Source organism: Papio anubis, chromosome 5 (assembly GCF_008728515.1).
Source record: "Papio anubis isolate 15944 chromosome 5, Panubis1.0, whole genome shotgun sequence".
Classification (NCBI taxonomy): Eukaryota; Metazoa; Chordata; class Mammalia; order Primates; family Cercopithecidae; genus Papio; species Papio anubis.
Window position 1 is genome coordinate 88352697 of NC_044980.1, and position 16674 is coordinate 88369370.

Genomic DNA, 16674 nt, shown 5'->3' on the forward strand with positions numbered 1-16674 from the left:
ATCCAATAGCTGTTAACCAATAGCACAGGTGATTGGGAATCATAAGTAGACTAAAGAACACAAATAGAAGCCAACTCCGTCGTCTGCAGCGTTGAGGTACTCAACAGTCAATCAAGATATGCCTCATATCTATGTGAAAAATATCACTCTGTGTCAAAAATAATGAGAGAATTCAGAGGACGAAGATCAGAATTTAGCTATTAGACTGTAACTAATACAACTATTGGAAAATGAACTTACATTTCCCATTCCTTGGTTTCATCGAGTCAGGTTTTCTCAACCTTGGCACTATTGGTATTTTGGCTGGATCATTCTTTGTTGTGGGCCTCTCCTATGCATTAAGATGTTTCTCAGCATCCCTAGTGTCTACCCACTAGATGCCAGTAACATCTCTCAGTTGTGACAACCAAAATTGTCTCCAGACATTACCAAATTTCCCCTGGGGGCGAGAAGGTGGGAGGGGGCAATTGCCTCCAGTTGAGAGCCATTAGCCTAAAAGCAGTGATTTCACAGACTTGTATTTTCTAACAATTAGCCCAAACACTTTTTCCAAAGAGAAAGAGAGGCATGTACGTGCAGTGTATGTCCAGGATGATTTAATCATTAATTTCCAATGATAAACATCACAAACTAAATTATATGCATATAATTTTGTCTGAAAACATCAGAGCAATTATTAATTTAACAGTCTGTACCATACATTGTAAAACAGTCTGAATACTTTCAATAACAAACATTGTTCTTGCCAATCTAAAAGTTTTACCTATTCTAAAAGGGAATTTGAAGCCGACATCTTATCACGAGCAAGTCGTATGCAGAAAACACACAGAAACCACTCACAAGTCCCCATCCCTCATCCTACCTCTTCCCAGGCCCATACCTGATTTAATTCAGATTGGAATCCCCTCTCTCCTCAAACTCGCAGCCACTCTACAGTGACTTTTCAACTGATGATATATGATTCCAACCCTTTTATCCACTTCCATTTTTAAAAATCCTTCATTCTCTGTTAATACTTCTATGGTGCAGCATCTTGACAGGTCCCATAGGTCCCTTCCTGTACCTCTATTACTTCTGTTTTTGCCCCACATGAGTAATTCAGGGCCTCTTTAAATGCCCCCTATAAAAAATCCTCTCACATAGACTCATTGGTAGCAATGGGGACTTTATGGAAGATTTTGCCTGAGACAAAGGCAACATAAAGTCCCCCTTGGCGCATTTCCCAGGTTCTTTGGGGGCTTTCTCCCTCCACTTTCCTGCCTCTGACCTTTCTCTCCTCTGCTAGACAGTGCAGGTCCTCTCTGCCCCTGATCCTCTCCCAGTCACATACTGGCACTTAGCAGGAGTCAGCAAACTGTCACCCTTAGCCACATCTACCCACAGCTAAGAATGGTTTCTATGCATTCTAATAATTAAAGAACTATATTTCATGACATGTGAATATTACATAAAGTTTGATTAGACTATAACCATACTCATTTCTTTACATACTATCTGTGGCTGCTTTCCCACTGCAATGGAGCATTGAGTGGTTGCAACAGAAAACATATGGCCCACGATGCCTAAAATATTTACTATCTGGCCTTTGACAGACAACTCCTAGCATGAGTAATAGTCCCCACCCCAAGTGAACTTATCAAAGTATTTCCTCCACACACAACCAGTGAGCCCCAGGCCATGAGAGCAATTCTGCATGGATAACGCTACATTTCAGTGTGGCTGTGGTTAGCTCCTAGCCGACAGTGCTCCTGTCATGTGTGTATGTATTTTAGGGTATGTAGAGGAGGTGTTAACAGTAGCTGGACTGAACTCAAGCTCAGGACAGGAACCCAGAGTGTACTTACCTTGCCTCTGCACCTCCCATTATCACCCCACAAATACTTGGCTAGGCACATTGAGTCTTATCACCTCAAAAAACTGCAGACTTTTTCAACACTAATTTTTTGTGTTTAAATTCACTTATTAAAATGAAACAAAACATTTTTTCCCTTAGATTTAATTCACTTTCAAGTAATCTGTATGAAGAAGTTGAGAATAATAAAAAATGGACAGAAAACCAATTTCTCAAATATAGAAAAGACCACCTGGGCCATATAAATGAATGTCTGAAGGTCCTACAGGAGAAACTGGTGAGGAGTTCTGTTATTTTGTGAAGTAAACACCTGCATGGTCCTTGTTAGCAGGGAGTAAAGGTCTGGGAGGTTGCACTTCTACATTTATGGTAATCTTCACCGCTTCAGTCACTTTTTTTTTAAGCACCACAATAGGAGCCCAGAGGCCTGTCTTCTGGTCCTGTTTGCTACTCCCCAACTCTGCAAACCTGTCTTTCTCAGAGTGTGCTCTACCCATATCAAAAGAATCTGAAGAGATTTAAAAAAAAAATACAGGCCTGTAATCCCAGCGCTGGGAGGCGGAAGATCACAGTCAGGAGATGGAGACCATCCTATGGCTAACTTGAGGAGTGAAGCCCATTCTCTACTAAAAATATCTAAAAAACTAACCAGGCGTGACGTGCGGGCACCTGTAGTCAGCTACTCGGGGAGGCTGAGAGGCAGGAATTGGTGAAAGCCGGAGAGGCAGTAGGCGAGATCAAGCCACTACACACTCCAGCCTGGCTGACAGAACAAGACTCAATCTCAAAAAAAAAAAAAAAAAAAAAAACCAGTTGCCACCCCAGCCCTAGGAATCCTGACTCTCTGAGGCCTCCTGAGAATCAGTGGTTATAGGCACACCTCCTTGGGTAGTGGCCCTTTGAGACAAATCATTTGGCTTTTCTGGAGATCTGACTATTTGGGTCACAAAGGTTTCCCAAAACTCCTTTTTAGATCAGACCCTTTGAGAACATGGCTTTAGAGGCAGAGGCACAAGGAATTACATAGAAATATGCTTTATTTCAAGAGTCCCCTGTTCCACTGCAACCATCACATCTGCACCCAATGGAAGGGCAGCTGGCGTATATCCTGTGAGCCGTGAAGCATGGTCTGCAGTTGACTAAAGATGTTTTGAGAACTTAGGTAGAGAGACTTCAGGCAGAGGCAGCTCAGGAAATAATGTCCCCAGCTCCAACCTGAGTTTGTAAATAGCTGATAGAGCTACAAAGGAGTCCAAGAGTTGGAGATGAACAAAGCTTTATCGCTGGTAAGGCTATTGAAGTATGTGTGGTGAGATCGCAGTTGCCAAGTGGGGCTGCTAGCTCTTCACTCCTGAATTAGGCAGATTCCTTTACCAGTTATAGGCGGCACTAGGTAACCATGGGGTCATCGTGCAGGCAGAAACCTCCCACCATAAGGAACACAGAGACTGGAATCCACCAACTCTTATTCCTGAGGTAGATGGGGCCAAAGAGAGGAGAACCAAAGGGGTCATACCTGCCATGCCCAGCTCCTGCTCCCAGATTCCCTGTGGAGAAGTGAGGAGAAAAGTGGCTGATTATCCTAAGGCTGCCTCTGCAGTCCCTACCTTGGTTGCACATTAGAATCACCTGGAGAGTGCTTAAATCCTATCAGTTCTTGAGCTCCATCACAGACCAATTAAATCAGAATTTCTGGGTGCGGGGTATGGTCCAGGTGATTCTAGTAAATGACTGGAATGATGAATCACTATTCTAGCTGAAGTCTGTCCACATGGAGGTAAAAAATTCGAAGGAGGATGTGCAAGGAGCTCAGGAAAAGTGGTATCTAAAATATCTTTGAATATTAGACTAAAATGCCAAATTCTCAAGGAATCTGGGCCACACTACAGCTCTTTTCTTTTATTCCATAACATGTTGAATTCCAGAAACTACAAATGAACAGGGCCAAAGGGATTAACTCTTATACTTATGAACACAGTTTTAGATACAAAGGAACTTGGTTTGAATTTTCATGCTCAGCATGGAAAAATGAACGTTAAAAACATTTTCTCTAAGCTGAAGGATAAATCCATGTACGTTTCAGAAGTTTTATCCCATAATCTCTTTTACAGGAAAAGTCTGAAAATAAAATGGAAGAAAAACTGCTGCAGCTTTCAAGCAAAGTAGAGAATTTCATTAACACAGAGAAACAGGAAACACAACTAAGTAAAGTAAAGCAAATGGAAAATAAATTGTCCAAAAAGATGGAACAAATGGAAAAGCAGATCTGGGGTGAATTAGAGACAATGCAGAATGAATATCAATCAGGTAGAATATCTGTCCTTTCCTGTTCAATCCCTCAGTCTTCCACTTTGAGCTAATGGTCAGGGATCAATCTTGTCATCAGTGACATCCTTATGTATTTAATCCACTTTTCTAAATATCCTATAGAATATGAGTATTATACTGGAAGGCATATAAATAAATTAACTTTCTTCACTCATACTTGGAATGTCACAGGCCTGCCATTGGCGTGAGATTTTTTTTTTTTTTTTTTAAACTAAGATCATAGAATCATGGAATTGTCAGACTTGGAAAATCCTTGGAGATACCCAAGACGTGACTTGTGGGTATGTTATGAAATTAAGAGCCTAAATCAAATGTCCTTCTCATTCAACTACAAGTAATGAGCTTGGACAGATGTCAGACTGGAGACCTGACCTTTAGAAGTGAGAAAGAGGGATGAATTAGTAGAGTCCAGTATAATGACTGCTTTTCTTTTAAAGAAGCTAATGGCAGCAGTGTCAAGCTGAGCTAACATCAAAGAGGATTAATTTGAAAGGCTCTTCTAATTTGTCAAAGGGAAGGACATGGGATAGGTGCTGTGGAGCAGCCATCTGCCTTGAGTCATAATTCTGAGAGAATTACCAGGGCTCAGAAGAATTTCTTTACTAGAGAAAGTCCCAAGTAATTTTTTTTCTTTTTTCTTCTAGATCTCAGAAAAATTCATGTGTAAATTCTACCAAATTTGGTCCTGTAGAGAGATACATTGGAGGTGCCTTGGGAGGACATGATGGTCTCAATCTGCCAGATGTTCCTGGCATATAAGTAGAATTTGCTGCCTGGAAGTTCAACCCTCACAATATACCCCTCCCACCGTCATATCAAAATAATGAATTATCTGGCCAGGAATCATGTCCCAAACTTAACTGGCCCTTCTTTTAAAGGCCCTGCTTTCTGTTTAACTATCAGAGGTTTAATTGTACCTATTCCATTAGTAAAACTTCATTCCATTAGTGAACTGAAAAGGAATTTACCATCTGCAAGTTCTTTCATTTTACTAACGAGGAGGAGTTCTAGAAAGTGGGAACTTCAAATTAACGGTTTGCTGCTTTATGCCTTTAATAAAAATGTGTTGAGAAACGACTATGTGAAAGGCCCCAGTGAATAACAAATGGGTTGTGCCCTAAGACCTTGAGGTTTGATAGGTCTGTGGTCATGAGTGACTAGACGTAAGAGATATACAAAGTGCCAGGAGGGAGGAGGGCAGCAGGGGGCTGCTCTGAGGTCCCTCAAATGGGCTACTTTCAGAGAAGTTTTAAAATCTCCTCTGGGATCTTTACCTTCAATTTGGTAACAAGACTGAAAAACAAAAATCATACAAATCTCTTGTCAAAGCATACGGAAAGAATAAAATATTTTAAATTTCTCTCTTGCAATATAGAATTATGCAATGTATTTGCGGAGAGGAGGAGAAAAATAATTAATTTCACAATGAAACCAGATAACCAGATATAAGTTGAAACACTATTGTGAATGAATCTTCATGACATACAAGAAACAGATTATGTACAATTTTTGGCTGGTCTTAATAGCATTTAATGCCCTTTGAATTAAATAATAATCAATTATGGTAGGACTGCCAATTAGCAACTTTTTAAAAAAAAGTTCTAATGCATTGTTTAAGTGTACCTATTCTTTTACCCTCTTACAGGATTTAAATCAATTCATGACTCTCTCAGCTCTCTCCAACAAATACAGAAAACAAAGATGGATTTAGAGAAATGTAAAGTACAGAAAGACCTGAAGAAATTACAGCGTAAGATAGTGGAACTCCAGGAAGTATAAACCTTTTCAGTCATCTTCTTTTTCACCAGCCAATGGAGTGATTTGTTGGAAAAAGTTCTGAAGAAGAAAGTTACTATCTCTGGGATGTTTACTGCTTCTAATGTCTCCTTTTAAGGAGATGAATGTACCAGAAAAAATAATAAAGCACAGAAGCTTTGGATGTCTTGCATTTATTAATGAAAAAACTAAGAAATTTCCTTATATATTTGCCTCTCTCTCTCTCTCTATATATATATATAGATAGATATGTATGTGTGTGTATATATGTGTGTGTATATATATATATATAAATCTACAAATAACGAAAAAGGAATCTACATAAGGTACATGAGTGAAGTAGGCCAGTTGTAATACATTAAAGAATGACAGGAGCTCTGGCAAGTTGGAGAGCACGTACTCTGTCTAAAAATAATAGCTACTATGTAGTGACAGTTCATGACTAACATATATATATATATATAATCCATTATTATCCAAAATTCCATTTTTCAAGAGAAATCCCTCTATTTTTAAGCTTTAGCAACTAGTTCAAAATAGTTCTCAAACTATGTGAGATGCCTGTGGAGCAGATATGACCTAGTGGTCAGTTTGCAACTTCTAATCTCAATGTTTGTAGCAAGTTTAACTTATGCATATTTAAAATATATTTCCCTTGTGCTCATTATGTACCAGAATTATAAGCAATTAAGAGCCAAACCATGCAAAATAAGAGAATACAACAGCTTCCATGAAAACATATCCAGCGTAATTTGACCTAGGCGCTAAATTCAGAAGTACTTCATAAATGCTAGTTTCCTATATAATTAAAAATTGTCGGCCAGGTGCGGTGGCTCACGCCTGTAATCCCAGCATTTTGGGAGGCTGAGGTGAGTGGATCACCTGAGGTCAGGAGTTTGAGACCAGCTTGGCCAACATAGTGAAACCCCTTCTCTACTAATAACACAAAAATTAGCCAGGTGTGGTTGCGTGCGCCTGTAATCCCAGCTACTCAGGAGGCTGAGGCAGGAGAATCGCTTGAACCCAGGAGGCAGAGGTTGCAGTGAGCCGAGATCATGCCATTTCACTCCAGCCTGGGCGACAAGAGTGAAACTCAGTCTCAAAAAAAAATTGTTTAACTTTTCTAGATATAAATATTAAATGTAGAGCCTAATACTGAGCAGTAAATTCATGAAAAATAAAAACGAACTATTCATGATATGCACTCTGCTATAGCAAGGACTAATTTCTAATCACAGAACTTTTGTAAACTTGGCAATGGGACCTTTGCTTCCAACTTAGGCTCCTTCCTTGGCTTAGGGAAGAAAAGTGACAACTTCTCCCCTAATACAGAACAAGTTTACCTTCTAAGTAAATTTTTGACTAATGGTCACTTCTATAATTTTTTAACTGTATGAAACATCTCTTTTTATTGCTATTAATAACCCACATGCAGCATCATTGAGTCTATAATTGAAGGGATTTTCATAGCAGAATTTCACTTAAGAGTTTAAAATGCAGTATGTTTAGTGATGATATGGTATCCAATGAAAAAGTAAGAAATATTAAAATAATGCAATAGTAAGTGTCCTTTGTAACCAAGTATCATGCTAAGACAAAAGGCTAATATCCCAAGCAATCACAAATAACTCTTACAAGTAAATAAGAAAATAATCAATCAATTTTTTTTTCAAAATGGGCAAAGGATATGAACAGGCAAGCCACAGAAGAATATGATAATATGAAGGTATGAGAAGATGTCCAACTTTACTGTTAAATAAATAAAAATTAAAGAAACCTGTAGCTACTGTTTTCAAGACTGGCAAAGAGTAAAGTGATTGATAATATTGGGCTGGCAAGGGTGGAGAAAAAGTGCACTCTTCTACATTATTGGCAAGTCTATAAATTGGTACAATGATTTAGATGGCAATTTGAAAACATCTGTTAACATTTTTAAATGTAAATATCTTTTGATCCTGGAATTCATGGCTAGAAATTTATATTACAGGGGAAAAATACTCCCCAAGTGTGCAAAGATATATGAATAAGAAGGCTTATTACAGCATCATTTGTTACAGTTTAAAAAAAAAAAAAAAAGGAAAAGAAACACCAAAACCAGAAAACACCCAAATATAAGGAATTGATTGATTAAATGATATTAACCAGACCACTCCCTCCACCACCCAATGCTGGACAGCACTTTAAAAAGAACACAGAAAGATGTCCAAGACACACTGTTAGGTGAAAAAGACAAGTTTAAAAGCAATATGGATATGATCCACTTTTGTGATAAAATGTTTTAACTAAGTTAAACATAATATGCATATACTGTATACCAAAAAAGGTAAGAATTTACAACAAACCTATTGGATTCTATTTTTTAAAAAACTTCTGTTGTCTACATTAAGGATTTATGAAAGCTTTTATATTTTTATATAATATTTTTGTTTCTACTAAAAATATTTTATAAAAACAACAACAAATATAATAGGCTGAAAGAGTCCTTGTAATAAATAAATGATTTTAGGGAGTGTTAAATTAGGAATTAATACAGACTAACAGTCAAGTCATCTCACTCCCTTTTTGCTCTACAGACATGGCTACAAAAGCAGACGACACACAGCAACTGAAAAAAATATATATATTTTCTCCTTGTTCTAAATGTTCTAAATTAATCAATCAATTAATGTTCTAAAATGTTCTAAATTAGGTTGTAGTTCATATAATAGTGTAAAATCAGGCCAAAAGTTTTCCCAGAATAGATCTTTCATTGTTATTGGCCAGGACAGTAACATGTGGGGCAGTAAATCAAAGGATCACAGAATCCTCTACCACCACTCTCCTACTTGCGATGCCAAATTGAGGTGTTCACAGGTTTGCACAGACTCTACACAGTCAAAGAACTATGCTCATTGAGCAGGTGGACCCAGGTTACTCAGAGTCTAAAGCTTATGATGTTTCAGTTTGTTATTGATGTACTGTCCTGATGCCAGATGAGTTAGCACAGAAGTCTGTAAGAATATTCCTGGAAGCCCCTGCTACATCAGGACAGCCAGTAGTAACTCCATACAGAAGTGACTGTGAACAACATGAATATATCCCTGTAATCCAAATGTATCCCCAACTCAGCTTCTCTTTGTCCACAGCCACTCCAGCACCACCTGACATCAAGGGAAATGGGAGTGAAAAGAGGCAGCAGTCTTAATAAGTGGTATTCATCAATTATGTTTAAAATGTCTTACTTCTGTAAATTTGACAATGATCTTGTAAATACATGGCTAGGGCTACTGCAAGCAGGAGCCCCTGAAACTTAAAAGCCATTGTTTCACAGTAAATTCACCTCTGTTCAAGGGTCCAGTGGAGCACTGGGCCTCCCTCCCCTTGCATTTATTTTGACAGAGATCCAAAAAGATAAATAAAACTATCCTCCTAAAGAAGCTCAATATACATGGCACTTTATTCCATATCAAACAATATTACTTAATCCTTTGGGAAACGTCAGACTTCTTTTCCCACAAATATAGGATGATTGAGCACTGGAGAATCTGCAATCCAGATCCACACTACAGATTTGAGGCATATGTTAAAATATTCTCAGGTAGTTTTGACTTTAAGTACAAACACCATTTAAACAGTCTTGGATAGTCAAGGGTCCTGCTGCCCTTAAATTTTCTGTTGTTTCCTTCCTATTATCAACACTTGCTCTTAGAAAACATAGAGGAAAAGCCCCTTGACATTAGTTTTGACAATGACTTTTTGGATATAACACCAAAAGCACCGGCAACAAAAGTAAACAAGTGGGATTACATCACATTAAAAAGTTTCTACACAGCAAAGGAAACAATCAGCAAAATGAAGGAACCTATGAAATGGGAGAAAATATTTGCAAACCGATTATCTGATGGGGAACTAGTATCCAAAAGCATATAAGGAACTCAACAACTCAATATTGTGCCAAAAGCACAAATAACCTGATTAAAAAATGGGCAAAGGACCTGAATAGACATTTTTCCAAGAAGATATACAAATAGCCAACAGATATATAAAAACTCAAATGACAACAGGTGTTGGTGAGGCTGTAAAGGGAACCCTCGTGCACTGTACGTGAGAGTGTAAATTCTCTCTCCTTTTTTTTTTGAGACGGAGTCTTGCTCTGTCGCCCAGGCTGGAGTGCAGTGGCGTGATCTCGGCTCACTGCAAGCTCCACCTCCCAGGTTCACACCATTCTCCTGCCTCAGCCTCCCAGAGTAGCTGGGACTACAGGCGCCTGCCGCCACGCCTGGCTTATTTTTTGTATTTTAGTAGAGATGGGGTTTCACCATGTTAGCCAGGATGGTCTTGATCTCCTGACCTCGTGATCTGCCCGCCTCGGCCTCCCAAAGTGCTGGGATTACAGGTGTGAGCCACCGCGCCTGGCCCGAAACTGTAAATTCTTACAGCCATTAGGGAAAACAATATGGAGGCTGTTCAAAAAACTAAAAATAAAACTATCATATGATCCTGCAATCCCACTTCTGGAAAATAAAGTGAAAACAGTATGTCAAAGAGATATTTGCACCCTATGTTCATTCACTGCAGCATTATTCACAATAGCCAAGATGCGGAAACCACCTGACAGAAGAATGGATAAGGAAACTGTCATCTATGTATATACATATATATATATATAATTCAAGCTTACAAAAGAAGGAAATCTTGCCATTTGTGACAACATGAGTGAATTTAGAGGGTATTATTCTAAGTGAAATAAGCTAGGTACAGAAAGCCAAATACTACACAATCTCACTTACATGTGGAATAAACGGAGAATAGAATAGTAGTTGCCAGAACTCATAGAAATAAACAGAGAATAGAACAGTAGTTGCCAGGGGCTGGGAGCTGAGGCAAATGGAAGAGTCAGTCAAAGGATACAAACTTTAAAGTTAAAATGAATAAATTCTGGAGATCTAATGTACCGCATGGTGATCATACTTAATAATGTACTATCTATTTGAAATTTGCTAAGAGAGATCTTCAGTGTTCTTACCACACACACAAAAATGGTAACTATGTGAGGTGATATGTTAATTAGCTTGAGGTATCACAATGTATATTAAAAACCACATTGTTATATCTTACATATGCAGAATAAAAAATTTTAAAATAGCTCTTTGGGGAAAAATCATATAAAATTATTCATACTGAGGACTAGATGGTAATGTCCAAAGTGTTTTACTTCTGCACTAAAAATTAAGGACAAATCCCTCCCCTTCTGCCACACAGGTAACTGCTTTCGTAGCCCCATTGTGAGGTATATATGCTCACCATCTGGTAGTCAGGAGAGCAGCAAGGCCCAAGACCTTGGTCAAAGAAACAGCATTCCCAGAGTACTCTAGACACCAGCAGCCCTCCTGTCTTCTAACTTTCCAAACAGAGACTCCCTTCCATTGGCTTCATCCATAGTAGCAGCAAGTAGTATCCCAAAACACCAAGAAGGAAAAATTTGATCTATAGTATACACACACACACACACACACACACACACACACACACACGCACAGTGCACATTGTTGCCTTACAAAGGGGATCTCTAAACTTTTTGTGAAGTATTACTTTTTCTATCTTTCCAGCTTCCATACATCCATGGGTTAGGCACTGTGGATACAATATTGAACAACCTAAACACAAACCCTGCCCTTAGGGAGTTTATAGTCTAGTGGAAAAGACCAACAATTAATATTGCAAATACATGGGAAAGTAGAGTATAATGGGAGAACCAGGGAGAGGAAACACATTCCCTGTGTTTGCCAGAAATGCAGGGAATCAGGAAGAGGGGTCTTCCAGAAGAAGGAATATCTAAATTGAGACCTCCAATGTATAAGCAGACATGAGTCAAGGGAAAGAGGCTTGATTGGTAGAAGTGAGGGCTCAGGCAGATTGATCAGCCTGAACAAAGGCCTGGAGGCCAAAAGAGAATGGGATATATGCCAGAAATTGCAAGAAGCTCAGTAAGTGTAGGTCAGAGCCTACACTGTGTGTTAGTGGAGGTGAGGAGTGAGAGAGAAGGCTGGAGAAGTTAGGGAAAGTGGGGTGTCTAATCACAAAAGGCTTTGTAACTCATATTGAGAAACTTGGGCTGTATCTTAAGGATCCAGAGTAGCCTTTAAAAGACCTTAAATAGGAGAGTGACAGATTTGTATTTTATAGAAAGATCTCTCTGGCTGCAGTGTAGAGAATACATCAGACGCAGTGTGGGAAGCAAATTTGGGCGGGAAAGGAGGGAAATAATACAGCAGAGAGGGGATAATGAGATGTTTTAAACTAATTGATTTTGAGGCATCTATGGGACATCCAAGGGGAGATGTCCAGTGGTTAGTGAGACAGCTGGGCCTGGAGCATGAGAGAAAGATCTGAACTAGGGATTTAGCTTTGGAAGTCACCAGCAGAGAAACGGTTACTGGAATTACTGGGGAGGAAAGCATTGCCTTGGTTAGGTGGGATAGGGGTGGGGGACATGAAGACTACAGTGAGAATTACAGACCAAGAACAACCTAACACTGAAGATACCTAACACTGAAGGAACAGCAGAAGAGTCCTGGGTGAGTATGGAGAGACGTGCAGCAGTAAAGTAGGAGAGGGAGTGTAATCATTTGAAGGTTTCAGTGTTCCTTGGGAGTTCCTGCTGGCAGATGGTGTCAGTGATCCACTGGGAGTTCTACTAGTATTACTTCAAGACCCACCATTAGTTTTCCATTTATCAAAGAGGACCCTGACCTACAGTGTCAACTTGAAAGGGTGTATTACGCAACTCAGTGAAGAATAGTTACAAATGCTTTCGAGTCCCCTTCCATGCCATAAAATAAACATGCTGCATCTTCTCCAACGAGAGAGGGTGGTGAGCCCCCCTGAAAGAGGAAGGATGGTTGCCAGGAAAAACATTAGGCTGTTTTGGCCTCTTCCTAGTTAGGCATTTCCCTCTTCAGATTAGAGTTACACACACTTGTGGTAAGGGTTTACTATTATGTCAAATTGTTCCCTTGATGTAGTTATAAAAATTTGACTTCATTGACTGAATTTCCATAACTCTCCGTTCTTTTGTAGAGTTTTGCTACTTCATTTCAGAAGATATTTACAAATGTGATGTTACAAATCAGAAATGATTGAGGAACTCAGCAGTACATCATAAACCAGGTCTTCTTCAACAGTCTCAAAAGATGAACACGGAGAAAACAAAAAAAAACCCCAAACTTCTATGCTGAGAAATCTTGAAGGGCCTTGTGGTCTAACAAGCCTCAGTTTAAACCCAGTGCCACCACTCATTAGCAGTGTGACTTTGGATATATGTTCCTTAATTTCAGAATCTCAGTTTCCTCATCTTAAAATGGGGATAGCAATACCTATCTTGTAGGCAACCGAGGAATTAGAAGAAACATGTATTGAGCTATCATCATATATTAGAGACAGCTCAAAGTACTTTCCATAGATTAATGCATTTAATCTACCAGATGCCTATGACCGAGGCAAAGAAAGGTTAGATAACTTACATAAGGTCATACTGCTAGTAAAAGATGGGCAAGGATTTGAACTTACAAGAGCAGAGAACTTGTTCGTAAACATTATGCTACACTGTTTCTGTAAACCTATGTAAACCATCTAATACTAGTGTCTGATACATAGCAGGTACTGTACTTGATAAATGGTATTGATTAATACAAGTAGACATATCTTTTTTTTATGGTAAAAGAAAGTTCCATGGTGCGCTGTCATATAACTCTGATTCAGATTAGTAACTAAAAATACTTGAGCTTAAAAAAAAGTCCTTTTACTATGCATGAGAATACCTTGGCTTGCAATAATTCTAACAATGGACAAAAGTAGAGGGAAGTACAAAATACAGATTTCTCCTGGAACAAATTATAATGAGGAATTATTCCTCTATTTTTAAAATACAATTGAAAGACAATTGAAAGCTCTTCTTTCAATTGTGTCTGGAGAAGGAGGCTAACAGCTGAAGCAACATTTGGAGATTGACTGGAGGTGCACAAGGTGCTGATGCTAATGTCCAGTGAAGGATGTTTCCTCCAAAAGTCCTGGCCATCAGAGCAAACCCAATCGCCATTACAGCCAGGTAAAAGTCATTAGTACTCATCTAGCAGATGCTTCTACAAAAAAGTAACACACTGTGTTCGTAGGCAAACATTCAAGGATGGGCTTCAAATGGGGTGGGGCCTACATGGTACCAGACAAATCCCCACCCCTGAAACCCAAAATGACTCCTACACTAAGGAATCCATCTAGTCTCTAGGCCAAAATTCTATCACTTAGCACTTAACAGCTTTTAAGTATTCATAAGAGCAATATTAAATCTTCAAAAAATGCAGGATGGATGGACAGGTAGAGGAAGAAAGAAGAATGAAGGACCCATGAGCTTTTTACCCACTATCTCCTCTACAGGAATTAGTTGATAAAGAAAAAAAAGTAAGGTCCTTTGTACCTTAGACATGGATGGCCAAAAGAAAGGTGAACTCTGGGAAGAGAGGTTAGAAAAAGCCAAAGAGAAAACCAAGGGTTGGCATTTGTGACGTTATCAAGGATTAAATGATTAAATGAAACAATATGCTCACTTCAGCTGGCTTATATCAACTTCAAAGTGTAACAAGAGTAGAGTATTCTATTCTCTATCATTACATAGGCTTAAATTTGCAAAGTTAATCCTCGGGAGGAAGTTCCCTTCTTCCTAAGCTTCCTCCTATTCAGATAGTACCAAAAGGTAAATGGCAGCATCTGAATACAGGTTGGTAGGATAACTGAGTCAGTCTCAAAGATGCACACCTCAACATTTTTACATTTCTTTGAGTTGACAGCAACCATTAACAACATTTGACAACAGTATTGGAAACTAACTTTGGGGCCAGATTCTAATTGCCTAAGAATACAGATAATTTTAGTAAAGATCATCTCTCTGAGACTTCTTTATAAAAGTTTTTTTGGTCTGTAAAATAAGGATAATAGCCACTATAAAAAAAATAACGTGAAAATTAAATGAGGCAATAGTGTAAAGAGCTTGGACCATGGTGGGCATTCAATCTATCTCTGGTTGCTGAAGCCCTGGTGGGTAATGATTACTACCTCATAAGCACAAAAAAAACTCCTCTCCTGAAACAAAGGGTGGGCTGGTGCAGTATCAAGATCCTTTGCAATACTAGATCTTATTTGGGCTTTCTTAGAAGCTACTTGACTAACACAAAAACTTTATGCTGCCTGCATATTTCCCAATATTCACAAATTATTCACCACTGTTTATGTAAATCTGGGCCCAGTGAGTTAATTCTTTACGCTGAATCTATTTCTTAGAAAAACCTTCCAACCATATATATAACACTTGTTCTGAGGCACTGGAAGGCTGGCCTCAGGCAATTCAGAAATATATTTATCTCCATCTAATAGAAGCTGCTTATAACAATGTAATTTTGCTTTCTCAGCAATGCTTTTTCTCTCTGCCTAACCTCCTCCTTTTTTCCACACAAAAAACCTTCTGCTCCATCTGGCTTTTCTCCTGTGCCCAGAGACACTTGTGTCCCAAACACAAGAGAAATTGGCACTGCCAGGAATATGTATAGGCAAGAGAACACATAACTCGCTCTGCAAAGATCAAACCTGTACTTGTCTTTTATTTCATGCCACTTAACTTCTTCACAGGCTAATTTCCAAACTTCTGAAGCTAGCGTGTATATAAAGACTATTTGTACAGTATTCTCCCTTTATCTAGTATATTGAACAAATTAAGATTAGAACTTTTAAACCACTATTATATGGATGTTTTCCAGAAACACTCTTGATTGTTTGATACTAAAATATGTAGGATTTCTTCTCTGAAGATTAATGACCATATTTTATATGATCAAAGGGAAGGAAATGGCAGAAGGCAGGGTCTTAGAAACTAAGTTATTTGTCACCTGGGAGTCACATAATAAAACAATGCAAATGTTGTATTTAATGTGGGTAGTCTTTCCGTAAGAAGTATAACCTATTTGGCATGCAGCAGACACCTGTAATTACTTTCAGCCATTCATAGATGCTGGCTTCCATTGAAGTATTCTCTGAGTGTAGAACAACTTTCCTTCTCAGAGTTTTAGCACCAAGAACCAAGACCTGTTTATGCATCTCTTTCTACAGTATAGGTTTCTTGGCAAAGGGGTTCTACCCTAAGAAGGGCTTCAAGTGCAGGGAGCCCCCCTGTTCAATGGAAACCAGGGTTGCTGCTTCACAGGTGCTGTACTCAGCAGTTTATTTCAGTATTTTATTTCAGCTCACTTCTGACTTGGAAAACATTGATAGCCTTAGAACAACAGAATGTTGCCATTAGAAACCTAGCTCAAGGCCTATTTTACAAATTCAAATAAAAACCAAAGGCCAAGACTTATCTAGTCTCATATCCATTCAATATTGAAACTCAGCTTGAAACATACCACTTACGTTTTGTGAGTATAATTTAATGTGGTTTATTTTAAAGAGAATTAGAGCGAAGTACTTAAAAATGGTGTTGGTGATACTATACTGTAAGTAGTATGTTGGGTGAGAGTAGTTCATACATTAGCTATTATACAAAAGAACAACTGCATTCCTTATACATGTCTTCACAAACTGGGAATTAGGGCATGAATATCTTTGTGAGCCATTATTCTGCTTACTGTAAGAAAAAGGTGCAAGGTAAGCATTTTTTTAATACCCACCTTACCTTATCCCTAGAAAAATTAATA

At 38.6% G+C, this 16674-nt stretch overlaps 1 protein-coding gene across 3 annotated transcripts in view; it reads left to right on the forward strand.

Moving 5' to 3' along the window:
* FAM81B (family with sequence similarity 81 member B) overlaps positions 1–6119 on the forward strand; it is a 52658-nt gene extending 46539 nt beyond the window's left edge. For all 3 annotated transcript variants that reach the window (XM_017959732.2, XM_003899926.2, XM_017959733.2), the window contains exons 8-10: positions 1994–2129; positions 3964–4159; positions 5826–6119. In XM_017959732.2, the coding sequence (XP_017815221.1) occupies positions 1994–2129; positions 3964–4159; positions 5826–5959 (466 nt within the window). In that variant the 3' untranslated portion in view covers positions 5960–6119. The remainder of the gene's footprint in view (positions 1–1993; positions 2130–3963; positions 4160–5825) is intronic.
* The last annotated feature ends 10555 nt before the right edge of the window (positions 6120–16674 follow it).